The sequence below is a fragment of the Trichoderma evansii genome (assembly GCF_050947405.1).
Source record: "Trichoderma evansii strain SZMC 28006 chromosome Unknown GGI43scaffold_5, whole genome shotgun sequence".
In the NCBI taxonomy this organism is placed as follows: domain Eukaryota; kingdom Fungi; phylum Ascomycota; class Sordariomycetes; order Hypocreales; family Hypocreaceae; genus Trichoderma; species Trichoderma evansii.
Window position 1 is genome coordinate 761,034 of NW_028145201.1, and position 25,114 is coordinate 786,147.

The window sequence follows — 25,114 nt, forward strand, 5'->3', positions numbered from 1 at the left end:
AATCTTGGCAGACAGGCCAAGTCCAGTCCCGTCCAGTGAATATCATCCAATCTCGGGAGGCTGCGCAAATGAGATGCAGCGGCGACACCCGAGACTAGGAGGCTGGATCAACCGCTATTGATGTTTGAGCCATCAGATCGTGCTACATGCAGTACAAGCTTGTAAAGTAGGTAGAACCGCTTGATTTGATAGTAATGCTTCGGAATCTTTCCGCTGATATTGGAGTTTGGACCAAAACACCGACGAGTCTCATCGTGGGACAAACCACCGCTAGGACTGCCAAGGCCCAGCACTGCCACTACGCCAAGGTCAATATTTCCGACGAGAATCGATAGTAACATTGCAACCCCAATATGATAGCTGAATATATCATTATTACCCGACTTAGCCGCGGCCAAAGTTTATTATTTGGCCTGAGTAGAGTGCCATGACTCTGGCTTACGAGAGCTCAGTCGTCGTAGTAATATCGCCTATAATTTGGGTAACTATTACTCGCATTAGACTTCAAAAGTGAAATATCCAGCAAGCTCTACTACTGTGAACGCCTATTGCCGTTTTCTGTCATCAGAAATATTCAATCCGATCAGCAGCAAGGAATATCAAATAGACCCAATGACCAAGCCACGTCTCCAGGGTAAACATCTTCACTTATTCATGGCCATCACTCACTTCGTATCCTCAAATCCACGATAGTTTCATATCAATCGTCCAATACCTTTGTAATCTACTAGTCATAAAATTCTTTGGGCCATATATAGCTGCTTATACACATAATCACTGATCAATCCATTCGTAAAGCCTAATATAATGTCAGCCCAACCCTTCCAACCCGTGTGACATAATAATCCGGCCCTTTAAATAAGCAAACTTTGAACAATCCTGTCGTCCTAGCCAAATCTTGTAACATGTTATCTTTCAGCCAGTATTCCAACTCAAATCCAAGCTTCATATAACAGCTTATTTGCGAAATTCCTCATCATGCTGCAAAGAGGGTGAACGGGAGGCCTCTGCTCTCTTGGTTGGTGAGAGAGACAGCGAGCGGACTACTGGCATAGAGACCGACCTCGCCTTTCCCTTGGCAAACACTTGCTTCTTGGTGGTAGTGGTGGCCTCCTCGCTCAAGAAGCGTCTCTTCATGGACGACGTATTGGTGTTGGTGTTGGGTGGAGTGTCTACCATTTGAGCACTCTTGGGAGTAGACTTGGGAGTAGACTCGACGCTCTTCTCACTTGAATCTTTTCTAAAGCTTGGACCTCGCATCTAGCCAGGTTTAAACTTGGTCTTCAAGGCAGTCGGGAAGATGCGACGAATAATGCTGTTGGAGCCGCTGCGAGCGTCGTCTTCTTCGGAGGCGTTCTTTAACACTTTGTTTTTGGCATTCTCCTCTGCAATGGCACGTCTCTGAGCGCGACGCACTTCTGCAAGACGATGTGAGATCAAAGCTTGAACAGCTTCGGCAGGGGTGATCTTCTCAACAGAGCTATCGATCATTCCGAGGAGATTGGCCTCAGGCTGCGGACCACCAGCAAGCTGTGCAATAGGGTACAGTCTCTGCGGAGTGTTGCATGATAGTGCAATTCTGTCTCGTGAAATTCGCTTGCCAGGGCCCATCAGACGAGCTTCTCTGGCATCCTTTCTCTCTCTTTCAGTCAGCTTCCATTCGTTATCTTTCAGAGAAACATGAATTGCGGGATTCTTGTCTCGTTCCTCAAAACGTCCCAGGAGACGCTGTAGGCCGCTTGTGAAATGAGACTTGACATTGCTCTTGGACGCCTCTGAGTCTGTTTGGCGGAGGATCCAACGCTGCCTGGCTCGCAAAAGAGAAAAGACTACAGCTCTGGCCATGCTAGGCGGCATCTCGATGCTTTGACTATGAGAGGTGCTGCAAGCGGTCACGGCCCAATACATGTCGTAGTCGCGCTCGTCAAGGATAGGAATCCACCTGTTGCATTCAACGAATAGCTTGCTCAGGTGTGCAATACCAGCATCAGTTGCTTTGAACCCTTCCTGCGGGCAAAGTACAGCGACCAGTTCTTTATCCGAATTCTTGTCTTTCAAAATGGAAGCTCCAGGCAGGAAATAGATTCCTTCAGTGGTATTGGTGATGGTGTGGAAGAGATCTTTGCGCAAAGACTCCAAGCTGCGGCTTCGGCGAAGTCCTCCGAGAACCATGTTGACAGATGCATGCAAAGCACTGAGCTAAAACTATATGCATGTTAGTACTATTTAATACCATGGTCAGTATCTCATATCACTGCTGCTTACTATGGTGTAGTTGAAGCGTTGTTGAGCCCAAGGGGCTGGAAGCATATGTTGACCACGATGTGACCAAACAACACGCGCAAGATCGCGTAGTTGAGGAAAAGAAAATAAACACAATGTTTACTCTTCGGACATAATTTAGCATTATAAGCAAATGGTAGCTGGGTAACCAGCTGGCAACGATAAAGGTTGCTGGGATCTCTGCTGGTCCATCGCCAGTTGGCACTCGGCTCTGGCAGGTGTATGATCGATCACAGTGCGCCGCTAGATCTTGTACAGAAAAAGCGTAGATAATGGCAAGCTACTCCAGGAAAGAGATTGTCGTATCCATAAACAGGCATTCAAAAATTGCCAGGATTGTTGTTGAGATCTGTGGTGCTTTAGGGGGCTTGCTTGGAGCAGAAGGAGTGGAATAACGCAATAATTATTTATATGACTACCTGGTAGTATTGTTAAATCTTCATTTGGTATAAAAGTAAAAATTTCGTCCAAATTTCCTCTTTCTACGAGGTACCTATATGTGCCTTTCTTCTATCACTTCTTTCTCTTTCCTCCTGGGGCGTTGGTTGCTGCTGCGACATTTCTCTACCTATATACATGTAGCTTTCCAAACCTAGCACCTGGAGCCAGACTTGAGGACCTTCGAATAGAAATATTCTTGAAGCTACAGTCATAAATTGTTCGATAGTTATATGGTTTTTTTATTCTGGTCTTACCGGATGCAATTCTTTTTCTCAGCTGGTATCCGCCAGGGATCGAGCTTTCTCTCTGCAGCATACGCGATGCTTCTACTCGAGGTTGGAAATACCGGGAAATAGCCTACATAAGGTAAATCTTGTACTTAGTAATGAATCGTTTTCTATTTGATCTAGGACATAAATCTCAATCACAGCCCACTTTAATTCCCATGATATCCCGTCACACAGCCTTACAAAAATCCCATCACTGCCCCTGCATTTTCGCGGCTCGGCGCTTCCAGTGGGCGCTTAGTAGCGCATTACTTGATAGGCAAGCAAATATACACTCAACAATCAACGACCAACAACCACCAGCCAACAATCGAAAATGGCCGACTCCGCCGTGCGTATCTGCAACAATGTGTTGGTTGTATGTCCCTGGGTGTATATAAATAATATGTGATTCATCCAAACCCTCGTCATAACATGCCATTGTCACAAAAACCCCGCTCACACCTGGTTTCATAACCGCTGCCTCTCGTGCCTCCTCTTCTGCATCTCCTGCCCTTCCCGACGTTGCAGTGTTCAGCGTTCCACAAAATTCTTTTTTCGGACGGGTACGTATGACATTTCTTTCTGTTTCTTCCAATTTCTTTTCTTTCTTTCTTTATGTTTCTTTTCTGGCTCTCGTTTCTTCCCTAGCTTTCCTTTCTGCCCTAGTTGCGGTATCTTTCGTAGCTGCGGTATCTTTCCTAGCTGCGATTTTTTGCGTGTATCTTTTTTATATTTTTCTTATACCCATTTGTCTTTTTTTTTCTCCGTGCATTAATGGCGTTATCATGGATGTGTTGGGCCTTTTCTCCAACATTTCACAAGTCGTTGATCTTCTTGTCAAAATCGGCGTCATGTGCTCAATATACTGCTTCGATGTTAAAAATGCCCCAAAGGAAGTTCGGCTACTCTTGAGAGAGGTTGACCGGTTAACAGTCGTCATTAAAGAGCTCGAAATATTACTAAATGGATCGAAAGGGGCCGCAAAGATAGAATCGCCGGTCCTGCGGCAGACTGTCTTCGATCTCCGCAAGCTGCTAGCAGAGCTGGTAGCGAAACTAGATCTAGGAACGAAGAATACGTCTACTAGAGCAACGTGGCCATTCAAAAAACGAGAGATCCACGATATCGTTGCTACCATTGATAGGCAGAAGGCTAATATTGTGCTAAATATGAGCATTGAACAAACGTATGTTGCCCCCCTCCCCAAGTGGATATCTTTCTGATTGACTGACACGTGTAAGATCAATTCTCATTGATGTGCATCAAGAATTTGTTCTATCAAAGCTAAGAGTCGCAGAGGCCGCTACCTTTGACTCTAGCGTAGATGGAGAGCAATCATACTGCCTTCCAGGCACGCGAACCCAGGTTATCGCACAGATCCGGCAGTGGAGCACTGAGCAGAGTGGCCAGTCTATCTTTTGGTTGAACGGTATGGCGGGCACTGGCAAATCTACTATTTCTCGAACAGTGGCTCAGCTATCAAGCAACAACGATGTGCTCGGAGCTAGCTTCTTTTTCAAGAGAGGTGAAGGAAATCGTGGCAGAGCAACCTTCCTGTTCACTACAATAGCCGCCCAGCTTGTCCGCCGCTTGCCAAGCATCGCTCCCCATATCCGCGAAGTTTTGGTTACGGATCCTTTTATTCATGAAAAACCTCTGAATGACCAATTCCAAAGGCTAATTATAGATCCACTGAGGAAGAACCCGCGATGCTGGGGGCCAAACTTGCTTATAGTCATTGACGCTCTTGACGAATGTGGCTCTGAGGATGATATGAGAACGCTGATCAGTGTTTTCTCAAAAGCACAGAACACAATTAGTCCTCGAGTCAAATTTTTTCTCACAAGCAGACCAGAATTGCCGATTCGACTTGGATTTGAAAAAATTGGTGGAAAATATGACAACCTCTTGCTCGCGACAGTTCCTGCTACTACTATTGCACGCGATATTGAACTGTTCATGCAAGATAAACTTCATACCATCAAGACAGACTATAACATGTCCGTTTCAGAGCATCGCAAAATAGCATCTGACTGGCCTGGTAAAGATGTGCTGCAGAAACTTGTCGCTACAGCTATTCCTCTCTTCATCGCCGCAGCAACAATATGCCGTTTCCTAAGCGATCGAAGATTAGGAAGTCCTCACAACCAGCTCAACAAACTTCTTGAGTATCAAACGATAAAGATATCCGGCCTTGATATGACGTATTTTCCAGTCTTGGATCGCCTGATTGCTGGTCTTTCGCCTAGCAAAAGACAAGAAGTGCTGGATAGCTTCCGATATTTAATTGGCTCAATCATCGTTTTAGCCCAACCTCTATCTATTAGAAGCCTTTCACATATCCTTAGCGTTTCAACAGATATTATTGAAGATCAGCTCGATCTTTTACATTCTGTCCTTAGTATCCCTACCGATTTGGATACTCCTGTGAGACTACTACATCTTTCTTTTCGAGACTTCTTAGTTGATGCTGAAGAAACATCCTCCAAAACTCCTTTTTGGGTAGATGAAAAAGAATCTCACTCGAAGTTATATTCGCAGTGCCTTGGGCTATTAACTCGTGTTCTCAAAGAAGACATCTGTTGCCTTCGATCTCCAGGGACGCTTCAATCAGAAATAAACCAAACAGTTATTGACGAATACTTGCCCGCCGAAATTCAGTATGCTTGCATGCACTGGACCTATCATCGAAAGTTAAGCAACCGCAGGATTTGCGATAACGATGAAACGCATAAATTCCTGGAGAGCTACTTGCTCAACTGGCTTGAAGCACTCAGTATTCTGAAGCAAAGCTCAGAGAGTGTCTATATGATAGATGATCTAATAGAAAAGCTTGAGGTAAATATGATCTAGATTACTCCTACTTCCTCCATTATGTTTCAAGTTTATGCGTAGAGCTGACGGTCAATTTCACAATAGGAAACAGATGCTCAAGTTGTTGGAAATCTTTTGCAAGATGCACGGCGCTTTGTGCTCGCGAATCTAGGCACTATGAACAAAGCACCGCTCCAGATATACTCTTCTGCGCTTATATTTGCTCCAGAAAAGAGCATTGTTCGAGAGCTGTTCAATACAAGCATTCCGTCGTGGCTCACTACTCGGCCTATAATGCAATCGAACTGGGACCCTTGTTTGGCGACATTCGAGACCCTGTTTGTACATGGGGCGCAAATTCTATCCTTTCCCACTAGTGATAGGTTTATATTTCTATCTAGGAGGAGGATGGAAATTTGGGATATGAGAAGAATTTCTTGCATTGATGTATATGATGATGTAATATCCGAATCCGTCAATTTCTCCTCTGATGGAAGAGAACTCTTCTATCTCTCTGGAAACGAAATTCTCCAAGTTATGAGCACTACCACAAGGAGCTGCATAGCAGAACTTAGAGGACACACAGACAAAATTATAGAAGCCATGTTTTCAACAGACGGTCAACAGCTCGCTTCATTATCCAGAGATGGAAGTCTAAAAATATGGGACAGGGCAACTTGCAGGTGTACTGCAAGTTATCCAATCAATCCTGGCGATCAATTCATCCGAGGTGACTGGATGATTGGGTTTTCTCCCGATGGGACATCATTTCTAATGATGTCGAAAGGAAATGTCCAATTTCTCAATACAAGAGCAACTGGTCGTAATCTACCGTACAGCAGCCACTCTCAACGCTGGAGAAACTTTGCGTTTTCTCATGACGGCCAAAAATTGGTATCTACTGATTCCAATCATACTATAACGTTTACGGATATATCCTCTGGTATTCACTTGATCGCCGAAGGTGTGGATTCTGGCGCAGACGTACCCTTAGTCCTATTCTCTAGTGGTGATCAACTAATTTGCCCTATGAGAGGCAGTCCTGGGTCGGGTCGTCGAGCTATTGGGATCTGGAATACCTTGACAGCTACCTGCGATACTTTGTTGGAAGGTCATAGAGCCACCATATCCGATATTATCTTATCAAACGACGAAAAGAGAATGGCCTCAGCTTCGTTCGACAAAAGTATAAGAATGTGGGATCTACAAAGTATGACTTGTATAGCAGTATACAACGGTCACGAGGAACAAATTACAAGAATTGCCTACTCTGTTGATGAAAAAATAATTATATCGATGGATCATAGGGGTAAATCGAACGTCTGGGATACTAACTCTGAAATACAGTCAGCGAAAGCCGAAAGTCACGGAAGCGCAGTCCTTGAAGTTGTTCTTTCCCCAGATAAGAAAAGGGCTGTAACTACTGCTGGAGAGCGCACCGTCAAGCTCTGGGATACCGTCACTGGCAAATGTATAACGACGGGTGAAGAACACTTACTTTTTGCTAAAGTGCCCTTGGTAGTACCGCACGATATTCTTTCGGCTCCTTATGATCATGTTATGGATAACAATGATGATCTATATGGCTGGCCAAGGTCAATCGGATTTTCCCCAGATAGCTCTATGTTTGTTTCTTCAACTGGAGTTTGGGAATCTATCTCTGCCGGTGTCAAGCTATGGGATGCAAACACTGGCGACTACAAACTCTTGTATCAAGCGCCAACCAGTTTTGCCACATCCATCGCAATTTCACCAAATGGTACAACAGTTTCATCAACATTTAGAACAGGTACGTTGATGTACTGGGATATTGCAACACGGAAGCTTCTTGGTTCCTTCGGTGACAAAACGAGCGAAACGGATGGCGTGTCATATGTAACATATTCGCCAGATGGTGCTTATCTTTTACTTGGCTACATGGATGGAGCCGTTCGGCTATATCACTTACCAACCGCAAAGTGGAAAGAAATGAGCGCGACGCATCACTGGTCGATAGAGCTTATGACAATGTCAGCAGATGGCACGAGATTGGCCTCATACTCTCCCACAGAAATCAAAATTTGGGAAACAGACAGCTGTACATGTATTGCCAACACTACATCAGCTCTTAGTACTGCGGGAATTAGCCAAATTATGTTTTCTCCTGACAAGCAATACCTCATCGCGCTCTATGAAACAAGGGAATTCAAGATTGAGATTTTCTGTGCCTCAACAGGACACAGCGTTGCTCAGCTGGGGATTTGTGGGCTTGCCAACCATATGGAATTCGACTCTGCCGGATCCAGTCTGCTTATTACCAATGTGGGCACACTTGTATTCGACCCGCCTACCTTCCAGAAGGCAAATACCATAGGACTTGGCTTGAGCTATGACGGCGAGTGGATTACGTGGGATTCTCGCAATTTGCTCTGGCTGCCGCCCACGTTTAGAATGTCTGCTTCGGATATTGATGTCGCCGCATCTCTCATCGCCCTCGGGTCTCGCCTTGGGCGGCTGCTCTTGATCGGCATTAATTCCTACGAAATTCCTTCGGCTTCACGGTGAACCTTCTGGACGCCACAAATGTGCCTTGAGCTAGCCCACTTGACATCGCCGCCCGAAGCTATCATCCATACGCAACGCGTCTGGGAAGCTTTACCGCCGAGCGCATTACAGGGCTTTAGCGGGGCAAGCTCGCAAACAGCAGTCCGGTGTGGACTTTGAGGATGCTAGAGCACCCCCTTAGAACAATTTAGGGATAGCAACGTGGCGTTGCTACCCTCCTATCCTTACGGCAAAGTCGTCATCGTGGATCAGCTCGGAAGAGACGTGTATTACCCCGCTAGCAAGACAGCATTTAATGGAGGGGCTGATTTGTCCACTTGAATCTACAAAAATTCCTCTCGCTCAAGAATCAGCTCTAATTGCTCGGTGTTTTACGAAACGTTTGCGACCAGTCAATCTAACGCTACAATGGGTGTCACGAAGACTGTATACGAAGAAGGCACTGGCCCGAGCCCTCAGAAGGGCAATAGGATCCTCATGCACTACACCGGTTGGCTGAAGGATGACTCGCAACCTGAGCAGAAGGGAAAAAAGTAAATAACACGGCCAAATTGCGGCACCAGTTACGTTGCTCATACGTTATTCTAGATTTGATTCTTCCGTTGACCGAGATGAACCCTTCGACTGCAACATCGGCATTGGACAGCTTATTAAAGGTATAGTGTATCTATCCAGTCTAAACTATGGATTTGTTAACAGTTCTTCATAGGATGGGATCAGGGTGTACCTGAGATGAAGGTTGGTGAGAAGGCCAGACTTGATATTACAAGGTATGCTACGCTAATTCTTCGTCTTCGAGGTTCATACTAACAGATGTTGGTCATAGCGACTTTGGCTATGGCGCTCGTGGGGCTGGAAAAGTCATTCCTCCCAACGCCGACCTCATCTTGTAAGTCTCCGCCGGCATCGATTTATCGAGCACAGCGACTGACACTTCGGATAGCGACGTTGAACTGCTCAAGATTTTTTAAACGGTCCAGATATGAAACGACCAGGATGATAATATTTGGATATTGAAACATTTTGGATAAATTAAAATACAAGATAAATCTCCAACCCAAGGCTGTCTTTGTGTGAAAACAGACCCAGTTGCTGCAGTCCCATTGGTGATATGCCGCCCTCTGATTGAGTAACAGCTTGGCCACATGTCTGATGTCTAATTACTCAGAGAATTTCTGAATCTTTCGGGCAGTATTAATTTGTAACAGCATGCCCTGCCTTGTTTACTAGTTGTTGGTTGGTTGTGTCTCTAAGCATTCGCGCGGCTATCTCTCTTCTGTACCTATCCAAGCTCCCCTCCAAGCGTGTCGAGCTACCCTAGCCTGTGCGTAAAAGGTCTCCCAAGCTACCGGACTTGTCGGAAAAGGGCAATTGATGGATGAACACAATTATAGCGGAATTATGTGCTGTCATCTGTTGTAATTCCCCCAAGGTTCACATAGGGGGCAAAAGCTGCAATCGCCAAAGGCCGGTGCGTTGGAGCTTCCATGGCGGTCCGAGAGCTTCCACCCGGGTACCTGCCGGCTGCTATTCGAGCTGCTTCCAACAGCTTCACAGCGCCTAACAGCGCCTCTCTACCTTGGCCAATCGCTGTAACTCTTAGCAGGCAGTGCCCCGCTTCTGCTGCCCCGCCTGGCTGCGCCTGGCTTTGCCTGACTTGCGACTGCCCCTCTTCTCGGTACATTGTTCCTCGTACTCATGCCATGACAACGATTGGCCACATTACCTCATCAAAGAACTGGAGCCTTGTTAGAAGCAGGCCAACGACTTGCCTAAGCAAACAGTCGTGGTTCTCGCATCTCCATTACAAACCAAGCATTTGCTGTAACGCCTCTTCTTGCGAGCATCAACTTGCATTTCTCCCGGAAAGAATCTCCCTGGCATATCATAGCCAACATCGCATAAAACCTCCCCTCAAGCTCTCTCTCTACCTCGTCTGCAGCATCTAGGTGGGGTCTCGCTCGACCTAGGTGCTGGATATCATATCCAAGATTTCGTCACAGGCCAGCCCCGGAGCGCTGGCGAAGCGAAGGCTCTCCGAAGGGGAGTCACAACAAGATTCCAAGAGGACCATGGCTGTAAGTTTCTGCTCCCTCTGGCGCTTCTATATCGCGCTGCATGTCTCTTTATCCTCTGCAAGAAGTGACATAACATGACGTGATATGGCAGGAGAAGCAAGCTGACCATGATGCGTTTCCAAAAGGCCTCCAAGCTTCCCGAGGTCGATCTTGCGACCAGAATGCAAGTCGACGATTCCGTCGTCGGAACCACAGACATCGATGAGTCTCTCTACAGTCGACAGCTCTATGTCCTGGGACACGAAGCCATGCGCCGCATGGGCGCCTCCAACGTCCTCGTTGTTGGCCTCAAGGGTCTCGGTGTAGAGATTGCGAAGAATATTGCCTTGGCTGGTGTCAAGAGCTTGACAGTCTACGACCCTGCGCCAGTCAAGATTGCCGATCTCTCAGCTCAGTTCTTTTTAACCCCAGAGGATGTTGGCAAGCCGAGAGACGAGGTCACAGCCCCGCGTATTGCAGAACTCAACGCCTATACTCCCGTCAAGGTCCACCAATCTCCTGGGTACGATCAACTATACCTCAGATTTCATAGTGGTAATCTTTTAGCTAACTATTGCTCATTACAGAATCGAAGACAACCTTTCCCAATTCGACAAGTACCAAGTCGTCGTGCTGACCAATTCCCCCATCTCCATACAAAAGGCTGTAGGCGATTACTGCCACTCCAAGGGAATCTTCGTCGTCGTCGTCGACACATTCGGCCTGTTTGGCTCCATCTTCTGCGATTTTGGCGATAAGTTTACCATTATCGATCCGACCGGCGAGGCTCCCGTCAGCGGTATTGTTGCTGGCATTGACGAGGAGGGTTTGGTGTCGGCACTCGACGAAACTCGACATGGCCTAGAGGATGGCGACTATGTCACATTTTCCGAAGTTGAAGGCATGGATAAGCTGAATGGCTGCGAGCCACGTAAAATTACAGTCAAGGGCCCGTACACTTTCTCTATTGGCGATGTATCAGATCTTGGGCAGTACCTGCGTGGGGGCATCTACCAGCAGGTCAAGATGCCCAAGGTGGTCGACTTCAAGAGCTTCACAGCCGCCCTCAAGGAGCCTGAATTCCTCATTTCTGATTATGCCAAATTCGATCGCCCTCAGCAGCTTCATCTGGGATTCCAGGCTCTCCATGCGTTCCAGGTCGCCAATGGACGACTGCCCAACCCTATGGATGAGAAGGATGCCATTGTAGTTTTGGAGGCTGCCAAAACCTTTGCCGCCGCCGAGAAGCTCGAGATCGACATTGACGAGAAGCTTTTGAAAGAACTGAGTTTCCAGGCCCTTGGTGATCTCAGCCCTATGGCTGCATTGTTTGGTGGCATTGCCGCTCAGGAGGTCCTCAAAGCCGTGTCTGGCAAGTTTAATCCCATCCAGCAGTGGATGTACTTTGACTCACTCGAGTCCCTTCCTACCTCTACCAAGCGAAGCCCAGAGCTTTGCAAGCCAATCGGCAGCCGTTATGATGGTCAGATTGCCGTCTTTGGAACTGAATACCAGGAGAAGATTTCCAACCTGAAGCAGTTCCTCGTCGGTGCTGGTGCTATTGGTTGCGAGATGCTCAAGAACTGGGCAATGATCGGCCTCGGAACAGGTCCCAACGGCAAGATTTACGTGACCGACATGGACTCAATCGAGAAGAGCAACCTCAACCGACAGTTTCTTTTCCGAGCAGCCGATGTTGGTAGCATGAAGAGTGATTGCGCTGCCAGGGCTGTGCAGCGTATGAACCCAGAGCTAGTAGGCCACATTGAGACGCTGCGAGAGCGCGTTAGTCCCGATACTGAGCACGTCTTCAACGAGGAGTTCTGGCGAAGCCTGGACGGTGTCACCAACGCTCTGGACAATGTCGAAGCGAGAACCTACGTCGACCGACGATGCGTCTTTTTCCGAAAGCCATTGCTCGAGAGCGGAACTCTGGGTACCAAGGGCAACACACAAGTTGTCCTGCCCCACCTGACAGAGTCTTACTCTTCTTCTCAAGATCCTCCCGAGAAAGAATTCCCTATGTGTACCATTCGAAGCTTCCCCAACAAGATTGAGCACACGATTGCTTGGGCCAAGGAGTACATGTTTGAGAAGTTCTTTGTCAAGTCCCCCCAAACCGTCAACCTGTACCTGACGCAGCCCAACTTTATCGAGGCTACGCTCAAGCAGGGCGGCAACCACAAGGAGACTCTTGAGACTATCCGCAACTATCTGACAACAGAGCGACCTCGCACTTTTGAGGACTGTATTGCATGGGCCCGCCTTCTCTTTGAGACTGAGTTTGCGAACAAGGTCCAGCAGCTTCTGTACAACTTCCCCAAGGACTCGGTCACCTCCGGCGGCACTCCCTTCTGGTCAGGCCCGAAGAGAGCCCCAGATGCGCTCAAGTTTGACCCCAACAATGCAACTCACTTTGGGTTTATTGTTGCTGCAGCCAACCTGCACGCATTCAACTTCAACATCAAGTCCCCTGGCACTGATAGGTCCATTTATCTTAAGGAGCTCGAAAATGTCATCGTGCCCGATTTTGCCCCTGACGCAAACGTCAAGATTCAAGCTGATGACAAGGAACCTGTAAGTCTTTTCACTTACTCTCCCACATTCTAGATCGCACTAATTCTAACTCTATATCTAGGACCCCAATGCTAGCACCTTTGATGACACTGATGAGCTTAGTTCCCTCAGCGCAAGTCTTCCATCGGCAAGCACTCTGGCTGGCTTTCAGTTGCAGCCTGTCGAGTTCGAGAAGGACGATGACACCAATCACCACATTGACTTCATCACTGCTTGCAGCAACCTAAGAGCAGAGAACTACAAGATCGAATCTGCCGATCGCCACAAGACAAAGTTCATTGCGGGCAAGATTATCCCAGCCATTGCCACTACCACTGCCCTCGTCACAGGCCTCGTCATCCTTGAGCTATACAAGGTCATTGATGGCAAGGATGACATTGAGCAGTTCAAGAACGGCTTCATTAACCTGGCTCTGCCATTCTTCGGATTTAGTGAGCCCATTGGCAGCCCCAAGGTGGAGTACAAGGGACCCGACGGCAAGGTCAAGCTGGACAAGATCTGGGATCGATTTGAAGTTGACAACATCACGTTGAAGGAGCTTCTCGATCACTTTGAAGCAAAGGGCCTCAGCATCAGCATGCTCAGCTCTGGCGTCAGCTTGCTTTATGCCAGCTTCTTCCCTCCGTCAAAGTTGAAGGATCGATATGGCTTGAAGCTCAGTGAGCTGGTGGAAACCATTTCAAAGAAGCCCGTTCCTGCACACCAGAAGGAGCTGATCTTTGAGATGGTGGCCGAGGATCTGGACGAAGAGGACGTGGAGGTTCCGTACATCAAGGTAAATATCAAATAAGTGGGCTTAGTTTTCAATAGACATGGCGCGGGTCATACGCAGTTACTACTAAATGAGTAGATATTTGAACAAAAATGAATTACTTATGGATAAGTTTAATACTGTGTCATCATTGTATTACTCTTTACCTTCGTGCCTTGATACTATGCTTGATTTACGATGAATAAGCATCGGAAAAACCGCCGCATTCAAAAAGGCTATTCGATGGATCGCCCGACGCTCTGCGTCTTTATTTGCATTAAGTAATTTGGAATTTTTATCCCGCCCAGTAATATCGACTCCAGCAATGACTAAGGGGGGGTCATGGCTGAGTGATACTGGCGCTAATGCTTATGAGGCCCTGTTACGTCACAATTAGAAAGCGCGCTAATAGTTTCCGTATAACGTGTGGATTGGTAAAGGAACAGCTGTTTGCCCAGAACCTTTAGCAATGCTTAAGTCAGAAGACACTATGAAGCAGTTGGAACGCTAAAGTATAAGCAGAGGAGCTACTGGCACTTTCGTAGAACTAATAATTAGCCACAGTAGTTGTATATATAGACGTCAGGATCCTTCACACTGAGTGAGGGGTATCATTCAATAAATGAGAGCAGTTCAGCAGCAGTTGAAGATTAGAGCCAGTGGTGGTATCTTGAACAATTATCACAGGCAATTCACCAGGGGTTTGGTATATCAAGCATTATCCAAAAGCGGCAGTCCAATTACAAATACGCGAAGCAGCAATCTCACGTATAACCCCTCCATTTCTTCACATCGCTTGGTCACTTCACAACAGTCACTAAACCAAGTCAATATGGTTAGTAGTATTCGCAAAGGGCCATCTACGCTTTTGAACACTCACATATTTATATGATTGTAATACTTACTTGATATGTCATTAGGCTGCCAAGATCACTGACTGGGCCGACAAGTCTGGCGAGTTCAAGCGACAAGTCAGCTCGTTCCGCAACTGGATCTCTCGTGAGGCCGGTGCTAAGTTTCCCCCTGAGAAGGGCAGGTATCACCTCTACGTCAGCTATGCCTGCCCATGGGCGCACCGCACCTTGATCGCACGAAAGCTCAAGGGTTTGGAGGACATCATCTCCTTCTCAGTGGTACACTGGCATCTGGGACAGGAAGGATGGCGATTTGCCACCAAAGAGGACAAGCCTGAGGATATTCCAGGCGACAATGTCATCCCTGACCCGCTGCATGATTTTACCCATCTGCGCCAGGTATACTTTGCGGTGAACAAGGATTACACTGGGAGATTTACTGTTCCAGTCCTTTATGACAAGAAGACGAACCAGATTGTCAGCAATGAAAGCAGCGAGATCCTCCGTATGCTGGGAACTGAGGTGAGTGTCTGATATCTCAAGGCTTATAAATGGACGAACGACTAACGAATTTCTCAGTTTGACGACCTGATTGAGGAGAAATACCGCTCCATTTCCCTGTACCCAGAGAACCTCAAGAGCCAGATCGAAGAGGCCAACACCTGGATATACGACGGAATCAACAATGGCGTCTACAAGGCCGGCTTTGCCACCACCAGCGAAGCCTATGAAAAGGGCGTCATCGGTGTCTTCGAGGCCCTTGACCGCGCAGAGAAGCATCTCGCCTCACAAACCGAGGGCCCCTACTTCTTTGGCAAGAACATCACCGAGACTGACGTCCGTCTGTACGTGACGCTGGCGCGCTTCGATCCGGTGTACGTACAGCACTTCAAGTGCAACATTCGCGATATCCGCAGCGGCTACCCGCGCCTGCACAAGTGGATGCGCAACCTGTACTGGAACCTCCCTGCGTTTAAGGAGACGACGCAGTTTGACCATATCAAGTGGCATTACACTCGCAGTCACACGCAGATCAACCCCTATAGCATTACGCCTGTGGGACCGCTGCCGCACATTTTGCCCTTGGAGGAGGAGGTGGCTGCGGCGAGAGCGTAAACTGCCTACCTATTAGTGACAAATTGCTTTTTAACTTGCTGTAAGGATTTTTGGTGGGATTCAAAAAAGGGTGTGTTGGAAGGGGCCTTGACTGGATGGAATTTTTTTGGGGGAAAAGGGAAAATGGTGAGAGCTGAAGATTGTCAGACTTACCCTAAGATGTGAACACTTTGACGTGAATATGAAACCAATGATTTAATGCGCCATATAATCCTCCTGCATGTCAGTGAATTGAGTGATGTGAAGCTGGTCAGAGAACGTTGATTTTAACTTCTCATTCACTCTCGGTGTTTACTAAACACATGAATGCTGGTGCTGTGCTTATCCGCAAGCAGTCCGAGTTTAGTCACCTGATGATGCCCAAAGACAGAGGACTTCGGCAGCCAAAGCCACCTTTCTTTGTGATACAAGCTTAAGTAAAGTCATCAGACTAGATATCTTTGTTTCCAAGTGGACATTTGCTTTGTGCTCAATATTTAATTAGACATCATTCCATAGTTCTCATCTGCTGATACAGTGAAATGCGTACATCTCGCTTGGGCAGCTTTCAACGGGCTTCCTTGGGCTTCCAGGCAGCCTGACAGCACCCCCTCCCCTAAAATCCCCAAACTCCCCCAAATGAGCAGCGCCTGCCTACCGCCCACCACCCGCTGGAAGCCCTACCTCCTTGCCACTGAAGACGCTGCTAGCCGCCACTACCACCTGGCAATTTCCTGCCGTGGCTCCTGTCTGCCTGGTCCTTGCTCTCTTGCCGCTCCTAAAAAGAGTCCCCACCAAAAACGCAATCTGCTCCCATCACCATCATCACCAATTTCCCGAATCAACCAAATAACCAACCTCCTCTCGACCTCCTCGCCGCCTCGCTTCGTCAACCACAAACAATCTAACAATCCCACATATTATCCGCATTGACACAGACCGCAATCGACCTCCCTCTTCAGCTCCCTCGGCGCGCAGCCACCCGTGACGCAGCGTCCTCTTGTTTCCGCCCGACCGCCAAACTCTTCCCTGCGCACAAACAAAGCCAAACCTCTACTCTCATAATTGTCTCTTTTACTCATCTCGTCCCTTTGCGTCCTTTCTAGTGTTGTTCTCTGTCAAATTGTCTCCATCGCTACATACTTTTGCAGTCGCTGCCCTCCTTTTCTCTTTGTTCCACCTTCTCCTTTCATTTTGCCTCTTAGTGGCAACCCCAGCTGTTTAGCTCCGCGGTCGGCTTCAGCCTCATCTTCGAAATTGCAACGCGTCCTTTACAATCTCTGCTTGTTACAGCTCTTCTACGGCCTCTTCGACTGCTAGATATATACTTGTGCGGCATTCAACGCTTGAAGCCGTGCCCTCCTCGTCGATTGAAACATACGCTGCGCTGCATCACCCCACCACAAGCCGGCTACTCGACACCCTAGGTCCTTATCTATCCTTTGCGGCTCTCGGCCGACTAGCTCTCTTTTTCTGTGACAGGGTCACCACTTTCCTGAGCGATTAGTCGAGATATTCGCCGGATGAGCGTCACAACTTCCTCGCCTTGATATGGCCGTTCGATACACCGTAGAGCATTTGCTCTTCCTGAGAGACTCGCCGCTATGTACCAAACCTGATAAGCTTCCTCCGGCGGAGGAATGGATGGGGTGAGTGCAGCTAGAGGCTGAAGATGCTCTCGAAAGCTTACAATTCACTGATACCACTTTATGCAGGGCACCTCCTGAAGTTCGAACACAAAACAAACCAACAAACGATCGACCTCGGCCCTCTGACAATCCACTCCTCGACCAGAACAATCGCCGCACTGGCATCGGCCATGCCTCGCGGAATAGCACAAGTTGGTCTATCTCATGTGTATTGTGGGAGTATTTCTGTGGCGCTAACTGTACAAACTATTCAAGACCCTGAAGACATTGTCTTTGCCCCTCCCCGGATGGCATTTGCTTCCTCTGGCCGAGGCAGCAAGACGCTAGAAAGCGACAAGTCGGCCAAAGACATCGACCCGGTAGGCCGTTTTGGCTTGCGCAATCGAAACAGCGAAGCAGATGGAGACCGTCTGCGCGCACCTAATGCCCTTCGACGCCGCGGAGAGAACGATTTAGATAGCGATGGGTGGAGCACTGTCAAGCCCCGCAAGAGTTTTGGAGCTGAGGGCGCTGAGCGTTTCCATGGCCGCATGGGTGGCAATTTTCGAGATGAGAAGAAACCACTGCGGGAAAACGACCGTGATGCCATGCGCGACCGTCCGACGAGGGCGACTGATACTCTGACCAGAGACAAAGATGCTGAGAATGACAATCGCACGCGCAATAGCGCTGGCAGAAGCAAAGTCGACTCTTGGCACAAGGCTGAGCCAGTAGTAGCAGACTCCCCGGCAACCGAACGAAAAGAGCGAGATCGGACAAAGAGCTGGAGAGATCGAGACACTTCTGAAACGATTGATGACCGTGCAAACGGAAGGGGGGCAGCACCCGACAGGCGCTGGGCCCGTGATCGCGAACAGCGCGTCGAGCGTGACCCTGAGTGGTTTGATGAGCCCGCCGAGGCGCTCCGTGAAGCACACACACAGCAAGATTTCCAAAAATGGATGGAACAGATGAAAAAGGGCAGAGGAGGTGGAGATGCTGCACCAGCGTCAGCTCCTGTACCTGAACCGGCTGCAGAGGCTGAAAGGCCTCATCTTCCTCATCAGCCTATCTCAGCTGTCGAGAATGCCCCCGACAAGTTCTTCCTTGCTTTCGGCCGCCAAAGCTCTCTTGAGCCTGCCTCTCCGCCTGTTGAAGCGAATGAAGCACCTGCTAAGCCCAAGGCTGTGGGCAAGTCATCGAGATTTACATCCTTCTTCCACCAACCCCAAGAAGAACCGCGGAGCAGGGCGGAACAGTCAACGAGTGTACCACCTCAGGCCACCCAGTACCCCCCTGGCTTAGGCCCTATCCCTATGCAAGCTCCTCCTGAAGAAGAGAAGCAAGCTTTCCAGCAGCTGCTTCTCAAGCTCCAGAAGCAGAGCATGAGTGCCACCCCTCCAGCCCCATCGCCGTTTGCTCCACCGCCTATGGGAAATCACCCTGATATGGGAAAGAAGAGCAACTTGGCATCTCCAGAGCCATTCCAACAATATGGCGGAGAGAGAGCCAACGGCATGGTTCGTCCGCCGCCACAACATGTCCAAGAGATTCTTGCCCCTCGGCCACAGCAGCAAACTGCTCGACCAGATCAGCTTCTCCAAGACCTTGTGGGCCACCACCAACGTATCTCTAGCCAAGGCTCAGGAATTCCTGACCAGGCTCGCAACAATAACAACACTGAGTTCTTGATGAACCTCATGAGAATGGGACCCGGTGCTCCTCCTTTGGGCATGCCCCAGCCCCAGCCCCAGCCGCAGAAGCAGCAAGCACCAATGCTGGAATCAGACTTCTCACCAAGAGAGAATCGGGGACCACAGCGCCAGATGCGCCCCCAGCCGCCTCCAGGATTCCCTCTTGAAGAATCTTTCCACAATGCCGAACGTGATGCGCGTCTCGGCCAGCCCACACAAATTTTGCAACGACCTCCTCCCCCAATGGACCAAATGCCACCAAATTGGATGGCGAGCGGCGGTCAGATGCCACCACCCCAGCAGCGTGGCCCTATGATGCCTCCTCCCGGACTACCTGGAGGTTTGAGCCGCAACGTTCCCATGCCACACATGTTCCCACCCAACTTTCCCCCTGGTGGTATGCCACCACCTCCAGAGGCTATGGCTGGTATGCCTCCACGGAACATGCCTCCACCTCCGCCTGGCTTCTTTAATGGACCGCCTCACGGATTTATGCCTCCTGGACTTGGTGGGTTCAATGGACCTCCAGGACCTCCTGAAGCATTTGGCGGATCCCCCTTTGAGACCCGTGGTATGCCTCCTGGCGCCGCTGGCCGAGGGGCTGCTTTTGGCCGACCTTAGTATGATGAGGCTCCAAGCTATTGCGATCTATAATTTGATCGTGTCAACTGTCAAAAGCACAAAATTGGCTTTCCGTGTCGAAACTTTTGTAGTCAAATTAAACTCATTTCTTTTTTTTATTATGCTTAGTATGGCTCTTGGAAGCTACAAAGGCTCGAAGTTAAAGGACCCAAAGGGGTTATAGGTCCTGATGGCTGCTCTTTTTTAAGCCCTTGTCATATGAATTTTGTCCTGGGAATTACTTTTTGGGGGAAGTAGTCTCGGAGACGAGGAAAAAAGACTCTTAAGTGCACGGTTTGCTAGTTATAGGGGAGAAGGGGGCGATGTAATGTCAGTAGTGGAAATGAAAAAGATGTTGCAAAATGGGCTCTTGCGTAAATGTTGTGATGTATATGATGTATGATGTCTACGAAATGATTCTGCCTGTAATTACAAAATGGCATGGTGATAAGGAATGGGTATTGAGAGAACTACTCTTGGGGTCTCTAAACTGCAATGAGCCTATGAGAGTGGTTTTATAGTTGAACAATGGAGTCTGTACACACTGGCTTTGCGTGTATAGGTAAGAGCAGCTACTGTCAGATCATCTCAGTTGTGCTGTAACAGAAGCCAATGGATATCCACAGGCTAATGCATATAAATTTGAAATACTTATGAAAATACACCCAAATGCTGCTCTACCCTTGCAATGAGTGTAGCGTTTCCAAAAGATGCATGTGAATGCCGCTTGCAGGTCGCTGCTGCTAGCATGGACGAATCATTGGCCGCGGAAACCTTAATGAGTGCATGTGCGCAATGCCTGAATCTCCTCATTCTGTGCCAAGCCAATTGGGTGTCACCCACTCGATAAATAAAACGCCTCTCTCCTCTTTTCTCTCCTCAATTACGTGGACAAAAATAAGATCTTAATCTTTGTTTTGGTCAATCTAATCAACTGCAACTTGACAATGAAGCTCGCCGTGTTCAGCTCCAAGCCGTACGATAAGCGGTACATTGAGGCAGCCCGTGGCGCCGCGGCCGAGAAAGCCAAAGAGTCGCCTGCGAGTCGTACTGCTTCTGCGGACATTGAGATTATTTATCATGAGTTTGCGCTTGAGGAGGATACGGTGGCACTTGCAAAGGGAGCCGATGCTATCTGTGCTTTTGTGAATGATACTCTGAGTGCGCCTGTGGTGGAGGCGTTGGCTCGGCAGGGCGTTAAAGCTATTCTTTTGCGATGCGCTGGCTTTAATCATGTTGATCTTGTGGCGGCTGAAAAGGCTGGCATCATGGTTGCCAACGTGCCGTCGTATTCGCCCGAAGCGGTTGCTGAGTTTGCGGTTGCGCTGATTCAGACTTTGAATCGGAATACGCATCGGGCTTATAATCGGGCTAGAGAGGGGAACTTTGCTTTGGATGGATTGCTGGGGAGGACGCTGCATGGGAAGACGGTTGGATTTATAGGCACGGGCAAGATTGGAATTGCGACGGCACGCATCATGAAGGGCTTTGGGTGTCGGATTTTGGCATACGATCCGTATCCCTCGCCGGCATTGGAGGGCATTGGAGAGTATAAGAGCCTGGATGAGGTTCTCCCAGAATCCGACATTATCAGTCTGCACTGTCCCCTGATGGACAGCACCAGAAGAATCATCAACGAAGACGCAATCGCAAAGATGAAGCCCGGCGCAATGCTCATCAACACCTCCCGCGGCGGCCTCGTCGACACAAGGGCCGTCATTAGGGCCCTCAAGACGCAGCACCTCAGCGGCGTGGCGCTGGACGTGTACGAGGGCGAAGGCGCGCTCTTTTACGACGACCACTCGGGCGAGATTATCCACGACGACGTGCTGATGCGGCTGATGACGTTTCACAATGTCATTGTGACGGGCCACCAGGCGTTTTTCACGCAGGAGGCGCTGAGGGAGATTGCGGACTGCACGTTGAGGAATATTGATGAGTTTGTTGTTACGGGGACGTGTAAGAATTCGTTGACGAAGGATTTGAAGTTGGTGAAGAGGGATTCGTTGCCAGTGAGGGGTGTGTGATGGGTTGGGGCTCTGGGAAGCTAGTTTGTCTTGTACGGTGTTGTGATAATGATGAAGGAAGAAGGGTCATGCCAAACAGATGAGTAATGTGGTATAATCAAGTCTTCATGCTTCTTGCTAGCTATGCTCAAACAAACAAAATTGCCAACCCAAATTTCGTCAGTGTCTCATTCTTTCATCTTTTTTTTTTGACTTCAACAGTTTCTCTACTGCTTCAACATCTTTCTTCAAGTCTCTGAATCCGTCTCGAAGTTCGTTGAGCGCAGTGCTTCGCCCTTGGACGCCATGATGAACGTTCCCCCAAGCGTCTCCTAGAGAGCGGAGCTTCTCCATGTGTTCCTCGCTATAGCCCAAGGTCCTTGGTTGATTCAGATGAAGGTCTCCTATAGCCTGGAGCTGCTTTTCAGTGAAGTCTCTGGTCACTGATCGAGGCTTCGCCGCTTGAGATTTGGATGAGTTGTGGATTGGATCTGAATTATTTGAGGAGGAATCCATGTTGCTTGAGATGGAGTGAAGATGGGAATTGTGCTGTTTATACCATTAGTATAGATCGCAGCTGAGTCTGGAGATACGGGGGTACTACTGGCTGTGGCTCCTCACTTCTTAATTAGATGGCAGATTGAGCGGAATAGTGTGGAAGTCAGGAGTAATGGAAGCAGCTCAAGTTTAAATACTGATAAGCATAAAAAAAGCAATTATGACAGGGGGTAGACGCAGCTTTCAGCTGGCAAGGGGTACAATGTTTGTGTTTCTGTTTGCCTTGTTTGTGGCGTATTAGAGAATGACGAATGACAACACAGAGCCTTACAAGTACTGATATTGCGTGTAACAGTCAAGGCTCAGGTTAGCAGCTGCTATTGATTCAAGTAGCTTTCTACAGTCTATCTAATGTTTGTATCCAGACGGATAAAAAAAGTAATAACAGAAAAAGCCAAGGCAAGAGCTTCGGAAATCTCCAAGGCGTATGGAACTTTGTTCTTCCTCCTGCCACACGAGGCTACACAAGGTGTTTCCACACTCCAGATTGGTCTGCACTTTTCTCTATTCCTTCATCACCATCTTCACTTACTCTGCTCCTTGGCTTATTTTCACTTTTTTGTCTGCTAATCACAGCATCAAGCACTTTTCACAACCATGGACAGTTCAAGTTCTGAAGATGAATCTACAAAATTATTTCCTGAGGGCTACAGTGCTCCTCGGACGACAGAGCAGCTGATGCGATACCACAAAGACCACCTAATCTATGCAACCGCCGATCCAATTATCCCAATGGACAATCTCGAAGAGAGGCTCCGAATAATTGAGGAGATTCGAAAGGGAGTATCGGAAGATTTCCAATTCACTTACTTTGAGCTGGCGTATTTTTTGTTTAATCCTGATTCGTCTCTTCGAAAAATCACTGATGACGGATTTCACGACAGCTTTTTGAAAGCAAAAATCCAGTATCTGGAAACATATTTGTTCTCCAGTAGGTTTTTTATCTCCAGTTCTTTCTCCATTCGATGACATAAATTTGCTAATGCATCGCTCACAGTGTTGGATGAGAGCCAATGGAGAGATAATTCAGGTCGAAAGAAGACTGGACCGGAAGTGTCCAAGGAAAACAATGAGCGCAGAGCTCAGCTAAAGAAAAGAAAAGAGAATACTCTACAGAGAGCAGCTGAGAAAGAAAAGGTGCGTATTTGATGATATAATAACCCGGCGACTCACATAACGCCTAAAGTTATTAATATATAGATTCAGTGCCTCGTTCGAGATAATTACCGATGCATCTTCACGCAAGATGATTCTCCAAGAGTTCATCAGATCATGCCTTTCGTTGCTAGCTATATAAACTACACTTTTATCCAGTTGTTAGACATCTCTTCATGTTTTTCTGCCGTTCTTAGCCATGAGGCCTGCTCACAGCTAAACTACTTCGTTTGCGTTGGGTCTGACCACTGTGATAAAAGCTGGAATATGATGAGTCTTGGCCCTAACTTGCGTAAACTGTGGAAGAACCACTTGTTTGGAATCCAATGCCTCGGGATACTACCAATCGATCGCCAGGCTTCTGCCATTTGGCTTCAGTTCCATTGGATGCCTAGAAACCGACTCAATCCCAACCACCGCGCGGAGATAAATGTGGACGCTATCCAAAAAATGCTGCAGATTATTCCGCCCGAAAATAACGATTTTGTTGAGGAATATCGGAGCCGCACTCATCATCCACTTGAGACAGGGCACATATTTAGTATACGCATGGGAAAGCAAGAGGCAATCAACATGAAACATGTGATTGATCTTCGATGGGTCGTCGTTAGGATTGTAACAATCTCTGGTCTTGCCAGGAGTTGGAGTGGGGTTGGATGAACATTGATTATGGCACTACACTTGGAAAACTCGAATGATGGAGAATATATTCACTTTGGTGCTTTAAGAACACATGTATAATAGCATTTGTTTTGTGCAGCCTTCATTACGTCAAATAATTGCACCTTGAAGATGCTGCTGTTGCTATATAACTAGCTTGTCCTGTCTCAAACAATATTAGGATTCCTATGGTGTTTGTTACACAGTATAATAAACATACAAATTTCTTCTCTCTCATATGCGCATAGAATACTAGCTTTATGATTTACTAAGAACTGGAAAATATTATGGGTAGCACGCCCCATGAGACATCACCATATCCTTGGTATTCTGCGACGAACGCAACTCTCACTTGAACGTCTCTCCACCGCCATTCAGTATCTCAATCGCCTCAACCCTCTTTTTCGCCAGCTGAACTAGCCGATCAGCAGTGACATGCTGTCCGCTCTTCATACCAAGTAACCTCGCGCTCTTGATCAGATTTTTGATCTCGCGGCCGTTCAAATTCAGCAACGAGAGTCGGTTGTAGTCCTCATCTCCAATTTTAAATCTCTTTGCGCCGCCTGCGTGCTTGACGAAATTCTGCCAGAGCTGGCGGCGAGCATCCGCAGTGAGGTTGCTATATGGTAGGAGGAGGTCGACGCGAGACTGAAAAGCGTGGTCGAGGCTGGCGGCGCGGTTGGTGGTAAGGAACAGTATGCCTTGGTAGTATTCGAGTTTGCTCAAGAACATAGATACTAGCTCGTTGCGTGCCAGAGTATCTTCCCTTCGTGTACCGAGGAAGACATCGGCCTCATCTAACAGAAGCATCGCGTTCCAAAGACGGCATAGCTCAAGAGCACGATCGAGTGCCTTTTCGATTTCATTCGGATTGGTTCCTAGAGCACCGACGCTCATGTAGTAGAGTGGCACACGGCTTCTCTCTGCCACAGCTTCAGCTGTATATGTCTTTCCAACGTCAGGTGGTCCAAACATGAGAATGGTGATACCACGACCCTTGTCAGCAAGAAAGTCATCAAAATCTAAATTCGAAAGGCTCTTGTTCTCGACGAATGCCCACACGAGGTGGGGGGGGGGGGGGGGGGGGGGGGGGGGGGGGCGGGGGGC

General features: G+C 48.1%; 10 protein-coding genes across 10 annotated transcripts in view; 7 read left to right on the plus strand and 3 right to left on the minus strand.

Moving 5' to 3' along the window:
- Nucleotides 1-957: 957 nt before the first annotated feature.
- Nucleotides 958-2,236, minus strand: GGI43DRAFT_421590 (uncharacterized protein; the record flags this gene model as incomplete). Its single annotated transcript, XM_083207982.1, has 3 exons — nucleotides 958-1,253; nucleotides 1,308-2,159; nucleotides 2,224-2,236. The coding sequence occupies 3 exons, from the start codon at nucleotides 2,234-2,236 to the stop codon at nucleotides 958-960; spliced, it is 1,161 nt and encodes a 386-aa protein (XP_083062657.1).
- Nucleotides 2,237-3,844: 1,608 nt separating this feature from the next.
- GGI43DRAFT_421591 (WD40 repeat-like protein) lies at nucleotides 3,845-8,351 on the plus strand (the record flags this gene model as incomplete). The annotated part of the gene is made up of 3 exons (XM_083207983.1): nucleotides 3,845-4,179; nucleotides 4,235-5,831; nucleotides 5,913-8,351. The coding sequence occupies 3 exons, from the start codon at nucleotides 3,845-3,847 to the stop codon at nucleotides 8,349-8,351; spliced, it is 4,371 nt and encodes a 1,456-aa protein (XP_083062658.1).
- A 408-nt stretch (nucleotides 8,352-8,759) lies between these two features.
- GGI43DRAFT_381806 (FKBP-type peptidyl-prolyl cis-trans isomerase) lies at nucleotides 8,760-9,322 on the plus strand (the record flags this gene model as incomplete). The annotated part of the gene is made up of 5 exons (XM_083203168.1): nucleotides 8,760-8,884; nucleotides 8,940-9,007; nucleotides 9,061-9,121; nucleotides 9,178-9,240; nucleotides 9,295-9,322. The coding sequence occupies 5 exons, from the start codon at nucleotides 8,760-8,762 to the stop codon at nucleotides 9,320-9,322; spliced, it is 345 nt and encodes a 114-aa protein (XP_083062659.1).
- A 706-nt stretch (nucleotides 9,323-10,028) lies between these two features.
- GGI43DRAFT_399646 (E1 ubiquitin-activating protein UBA1) lies at nucleotides 10,029-13,868 on the plus strand. The gene is made up of 4 exons (XM_083205367.1): nucleotides 10,029-10,429; nucleotides 10,555-10,931; nucleotides 10,996-12,985; nucleotides 13,047-13,868. Exons 1-4 carry the CDS (start codon nucleotides 10,424-10,426, stop codon nucleotides 13,773-13,775), a joined length of 3,102 nt encoding a protein of 1,033 aa, XP_083062660.1. The 5' UTR covers nucleotides 10,029-10,423; the 3' UTR covers nucleotides 13,776-13,868.
- A 28-nt stretch (nucleotides 13,869-13,896) lies between these two features.
- Nucleotides 13,897-15,978, plus strand: GGI43DRAFT_399649 (glutathione S-transferase). The gene is made up of 3 exons (XM_083205368.1): nucleotides 13,897-14,571; nucleotides 14,657-15,112; nucleotides 15,170-15,978. Exons 1-3 carry the CDS (start codon nucleotides 14,359-14,361, stop codon nucleotides 15,704-15,706), a joined length of 1,206 nt encoding a protein of 401 aa, XP_083062661.1. The 5' UTR covers nucleotides 13,897-14,358; the 3' UTR covers nucleotides 15,707-15,978.
- A 949-nt stretch (nucleotides 15,979-16,927) lies between these two features.
- GGI43DRAFT_311463 (uncharacterized protein) lies at nucleotides 16,928-20,320 on the plus strand. The gene is made up of 3 exons (XM_083201703.1): nucleotides 16,928-17,334; nucleotides 17,401-17,525; nucleotides 17,590-20,320. Exons 1-3 carry the CDS (start codon nucleotides 17,237-17,239, stop codon nucleotides 19,626-19,628), a joined length of 2,262 nt encoding a protein of 753 aa, XP_083062662.1. The 5' UTR covers nucleotides 16,928-17,236; the 3' UTR covers nucleotides 19,629-20,320.
- Nucleotides 20,321-20,431: 111 nt separating this feature from the next.
- On the plus strand, nucleotides 20,432-21,809 carry GGI43DRAFT_399653 (2-hydroxyacid dehydrogenase). Its single transcript, XM_083205369.1, has one exon. It carries the CDS (start codon nucleotides 20,576-20,578, stop codon nucleotides 21,653-21,655), a length of 1,080 nt encoding a protein of 359 aa, XP_083062663.1. The 5' UTR covers nucleotides 20,432-20,575; the 3' UTR covers nucleotides 21,656-21,809.
- Nucleotides 21,735-22,250, minus strand: GGI43DRAFT_311455 (uncharacterized protein). Its single transcript, XM_083201702.1, has one exon. The coding sequence runs from the start codon at nucleotides 22,148-22,150 to the stop codon at nucleotides 21,815-21,817; it is 336 nt and encodes a 111-aa protein (XP_083062664.1). The 5' UTR covers nucleotides 22,151-22,250; the 3' UTR covers nucleotides 21,735-21,814.
- A 260-nt stretch (nucleotides 22,251-22,510) lies between these two features.
- On the plus strand, nucleotides 22,511-24,181 carry GGI43DRAFT_432749 (uncharacterized protein). The gene is made up of 3 exons (XM_083209633.1): nucleotides 22,511-23,123; nucleotides 23,190-23,329; nucleotides 23,399-24,181. The coding sequence occupies exons 1-3, from the start codon at nucleotides 22,790-22,792 to the stop codon at nucleotides 24,005-24,007; spliced, it is 1,083 nt and encodes a 360-aa protein (XP_083062665.1). The 5' UTR covers nucleotides 22,511-22,789; the 3' UTR covers nucleotides 24,008-24,181.
- A 174-nt stretch (nucleotides 24,182-24,355) lies between these two features.
- Nucleotides 24,356-25,114, minus strand: part of GGI43DRAFT_421597 (P-loop containing nucleoside triphosphate hydrolase protein) — a gene marked incomplete at both ends in the record, with an annotated part of 2,153 nt that continues 1,394 nt past the window's right edge. Inside the window, one exon of the mRNA XM_083207984.1 lies at nucleotides 24,356-25,051. Coding sequence (XP_083062666.1) covers nucleotides 24,356-25,051 — 696 coding nt within the window. The remainder of the gene's footprint in view (nucleotides 25,052-25,114) is intronic.